At 33.5% G+C, this 5,220-nt stretch overlaps 1 protein-coding gene across 1 annotated transcript; it reads left to right on the forward strand.

Moving 5' to 3' along the window:
* The first annotated feature begins 2,310 nt into the window (after nucleotides 1-2,310).
* Nucleotides 2,311-5,111, forward strand: LOC132725781 (uncharacterized). The gene is made up of 2 exons (XM_060710964.1): nucleotides 2,311-2,467; nucleotides 4,332-5,111. Exon 2 carries the CDS (start codon nucleotides 4,353-4,355, stop codon nucleotides 5,109-5,111), a length of 759 nt encoding a protein of 252 aa, XP_060566947.1. The 5' UTR covers nucleotides 2,311-2,467; nucleotides 4,332-4,352.
* Nucleotides 5,112-5,220: the final 109 nt, after the last annotated feature.

The raw sequence follows: 5,220 nt of genomic DNA on the forward strand, positions 1-5,220 counted from the left end.
TAATGAAATTTTTTATCGTTATGATTCCCCTTTAATTTCAACAACTGCGCAGATCTAAACAGACATTGGTCTACATAGCAATTTTTTTGTTATTCTAAAAGTATACAGTGCACAGCTGACAATTCCTTCGCAGCCATTTTACGCGTGCGTAAAACGTCGCTTGCCTTTTAACAAACCGAAAGTACAAAATGTAAATAGGTGTAAATTTCAACTCCGAGATGTTTTGAATAATCGATGAGGGACTCCGAATGTGCCTTTCTTTTCAATGTGGCTTTTTCGTGAGTTACTTCCCTTAAAAATATGTGGGCGTGGCTATGATGATTGCTCTTGTCTGGCGGTCAATTATGGAATGCCGGTAGGGACATGCCACATTGCTTATTTGCCAACTACCTAATTGCTTATTTGCTAATTGCTGATTTGCCAATTTGCTTATTTGCTGATTTGCCTATTTGCTTATTTGCTAATTGCTTATTTGCTTATATACATAAATTTTTATGCTATTGTCAGGCGACACGTCCGACTCGCGAAGTTCTTGTTTGATATAAAATAACAAGTCTTTGTAGACTTTATTTCAAGCTCATGAACCTGTTATTATGTTTATAAAGTTTTGTTAATTATACATTGTGACAATTATGATCAATCCATCATTACCTAGAATATAGGTAGAAAGACAGATGGATATATCTTAATCAATTTCGAAAAAAATAAATTCAGTTTCAGAAATAAGTTGTTTTTTTAATTATCTTGAGTTTCAGTTTAGCTCCACTATTCAGAGAATAGGGATGCTATTCTACCCACCAATGCATTGGTTTTCTTGGTAACTTGTTTTTCTGTCATATCTGTTACGTTTGCTGATTCATACATCTACTGCAACTTTGCATACACTTTGCGTATACAAAGTACATGAAGAAGCTGTGCCCGTTATATACTGAATGTCAAGGTCACCAATGTATTGTACTGAGAAGCCTTTGTTTTTCTGTCATATCTCTGTTACTATTGCTTATATCTAACTGTAACTTCACATAAGCATTAAATAGGCAGCATGCAATCACATTATTCAAAGAGGCTTTGTCCATTATACCCTAGGTCATGATCATGGTCATGGTCACCTGATAGCATGTAAAATGTAAACATAAAGAAATGGAAAAGTGTGTGACCAAATTTTCAAAAAACATTGAACCAAAGCAAAATGTTGATGCACACACACAGACATAAGTGATCTTTCAAATCTTACAGAGCTAAAAACGAAGCCTATTGCTTAAGTGCAAAGACAAACACCCCATGTTAAGCATGCACAAAATGTATCATTCGTGATACTATGTGTTCGTACCACTAAAATGAGGCCCTCTGTGACAAAATCTGCTAAGAATAACGACATTTTATATGCCATAAAATAAGAAATAGTTTTGTTTTCAAGTCTTTTATTTTCAATCTTTACCCAATAATTTTCACTTATATATGACTAATCAAGTGTTTATTATGCCATCAATCTCTGACTTAAGCTGCACAAACAGATCTATTAGCTGCAACACATTATAAGGCATTCTCAAGCACAGATGCTGGCGTGTCAGATCCTGCCCCTAACGTGATACGCGTCTGTATACACTATATCAAAACTATTTTGATATTTATTTAAATACGAATTGGACATCTGTTACAACGATAAAACCATTAAGTACTTTATTGAGACTTGGTGGTATATGGTATTTTTTCATACCGGTATATGTAAAAATTGCTTGAAAACCAGTTTTAACGATGTCCAATTCGTGTTTAAATATTAAATATTTTAAATAGAGTGTTTACAGGAGCATGTATCACGTTGGGGTACGGGATCTGACCCCAAGCGTCTGTGTTCTCAAGGACATGTCAGCCATCAGTTGTAAACATATATCTGCGTAGGCATCACTGCAACTAAATTCATTGACCAACAGTATTCTTGAAAAAACACTGAATTTACAAGAAAACTGTTGGTAAAAGTTAACAGATCTGACTCAACTGGTTATCTGTAGTCAGAGTTTCCATATCATATACTTCCGGCACAGTGTAAACTATTTCTATTGCAAAAAGGCAAATTAGCAATTGGCAAATAAGCAAATACGTAAACCAGCGGTTAACAAATAAGCAAATTAGCAATTCAGCAATTGAACAACAAAGCAAATTTGTCGTTAAGCCTATCAGCCATTGGCAAATAAGCAAATCGGCAATTAGCAAATAAGCAATTCAGCAACTGGCAAAGAAGCAAATTGGCATGTCCCTACCGGCATTCCATAGTCAATTGAAGTGATAATCCCATTCCCATATTCGGTTTGTTTATTCTTGTTATCACCAAATACTATATAAAAGCTAAAATCCACTTTCGTTTTCATTTACGATTGTATTTACCACTTAATTTGACTTGAGAAGTTACAAACGTTGAAGTTTTCTTTGATTCATATTCACAAGAATACTTTTGGATTAATTGTTCAAGGTAAAAACATTTTTCCTCTATCTTAGGGTTATATTTTATACCGAGTGGCAAAAGAAAAAGTAAAATTTGCAGACATTTTAATACTCATGTAGTCACGTGACAGCTAATTAGTATCATAGGTACTTGGTTCCGGGATGAAAGCCTCCTTCACTTATCAGTAGCACTCAAATTTATCTGAATGTAAAGATTTTTAACGTAAAGTTCGTTTCCGTCGTTTTGCTCAGTTGTTATAATTTCTAAAAACGCAAAGAAAAACGTCCGAATAAAAATTCAACTGTTTACTTTAAAATTCTGATTTTGAGTTCTATACTGATTAGTCTGAAGGATGTTCATGAATTTCTATGATCAGTATGTGTTAGGCGCACCTCGTTAAGGGTTCGATCTAGACCGTTTAAATAAGAAATTACTTTTAATAGAGTCGGCTGGAATGGCGTCTATTCCTGTGCCCTACACAAGTGTTCATCTCTCCGCTATGTATACACGTAAATAAAGTCTCAAATGATAATCAAAATTCTATCGAAAGTAAACCATCGTGCACACAATATCTTATTGAAAATTTTGATACCAAAATCATTCAAATGTGCAAATATTGTGCAGAAAATTAGTGTACACATTGACAATTTCCGTTTAACCAAGCGTACACTGTTTTGTCACTTATTGTACATGTATATACATGTACTACATGTACTTAAGTCCAGACAATTTGTAAATACTTCAGAGAATGGGACAAGTACTTAAGCCCCGGAGGGACATTTTTCTTTTATCACTTTCTTATTATGTGTAGCTTATTCATAAGTAGACTTAAAATGCGCAATGATTTACGAGAAATAATGACCTTTTTAATAATCAAGGAATAGAGTGACTGTCGCTATTTCAAATGTCACAAATACAAATGTAAACCATTATAATTTCTCCACCGGTTTGAAACAATTTGCATTACAGGTTGATATCATATTTAAAATTGTTATAATATTAAACAATTAACTTATAAATTTTGATTTGCATTCTTTATTTTTTCATGAAAGAAATGTTAGCGCTTTAATAAAAGCAAATTGAATTTCTTGAAAAATGTACTTTTTATTATAAATTAAAATGAGCATAATATATATAAGCTCGACTTTGTTTGTTTTTTTATATTAAACCTGAAATGTTCACTTGAATGGCATTTGGTGTCAGCATTTGGTACGAATGAATCATGGGACATGAGTTATAATAAACCAACGATGTATGACCGAAACACTATTGACATCCGCGATAAAATAAAACAACTATAGAGCTTTCTTTTGAGAAAAGATGCTAATTAATTAATTCCTTTATTAGGATTTAAGCTTGATGCTGCTCATTTGTGAGATCTTTGTAAAATAGTAATGATTTAAAGTACACATTACTAAGAAACTTCAATCAAATGGTTTGTATCATTTTACTGGGAATGTCAATTTAACTTATTTACATGTTGAACTGATACGCCACTAGAACCAGCTTAATCAGCATTGAAGAACATCCGTAGATGTGTTTATACGATAATTATTATGGAATTCTCAATGTAGTCAAAGTGAAATAGACAGTTAATTAAGTCCGAAAAGAGTGCTATAAGAAATTATTACCGACTGCTGCATAAATGCAATACCATAAAACCATAAGCAGATTTTTCCCCAAATAAAATGAGTGCACACAGTATAACATGTGTAATTATAATTGTAACTATGTAATACTGAATTTTATTTGAATATTTCACGATTTCACGATGTTCATTAAATCATAGGTCGAACCCACAAAATCAGATTAAAATACCCCTAGATATGTTTGACACGATTTTCATAACGGCAAAAAATATTGTGTTACCTTTTACCGCTTTTCTTTTCAGGAACTGCTTGGCAAAACAAAGATGGTACTAAGTGACCTAGATACTCGCTTACTTAAAGAGTCAATTCTGGGATTATGTCGTGAGGCGGTTGCCAACACACTTCGTCTTGAAGTTGACGGGATAATATGTTTGACTATCAACGACCAAGATCACGTTGTGAAAATACATAAATTCTTTCATAAACCATATAATCCCGAAAATCAACCCAATGAAACTTCCTGTGCAGCTAAATCTGTTGCATGCGAAAATGTACATGAAAGAAGAAAAGCGCCTACAACATACGACAACGCCAATAAGAATATTTCGGATCGGATAAAGATTGAAGTTGATGATGTTTTGATTCAACCTGAACCAGAAACTCAGGGAAACGCGAACCCCGATATAAAACAGGAAGAAGACAACATGATAGGTACTTCTTTGCAAGAGCAAATGTCCACAACACAGACTTTCCCAGCTATTCGTACATTTCCTGGTCGTCCAGCCTTAGAAGAGAGGTATAAATCGTCTACCATAACACAAGACAACGCCGAAATGGATATTTTGAAAAAGATAAAGATTGAAACTGACGATATTTTAATTAAATCCGAACCAGACACTGATGAAAACACGAATAACGCAATACAGCAGGAATATTACAGCAGGAAAGGTACTTCTCTGGAAGAACCGAAATTTACTGCACAGGTTTCTCCAGATATTCGTACACTGGCTGCTCCTTCATACTTAGAGGAGCGGTGTGAAACGTCCGGAACAACACAATACAACGACGAAATGCATATTTGAAAAAAAATAAAAATTGAAAATAAAAAATTTTTTATTAAATCCCAACCCAAAAATGTAAAAAACAAAAACGGAATACAAAAGAAAAAATTACATCAGGAAAAATACTTCT

This window comes from Ruditapes philippinarum, unplaced genomic scaffold, assembly GCF_026571515.1.
Source record: "Ruditapes philippinarum isolate M1 unplaced genomic scaffold, ASM2657151v2 ctg27702_1_1_1_1, whole genome shotgun sequence".
NCBI lineage: Eukaryota > Metazoa > Mollusca > Bivalvia > Venerida > Veneridae > Ruditapes > Ruditapes philippinarum.

What these genes read in the sequence shown, in the direction of transcription:
- LOC132725781 (XM_060710964.1), top strand. Translation starts at nt 4,353, where the DNA reads ATGGTACTAAGTGACCTAGATACTCGCTTACTTAAAGAGTCAATTCTG.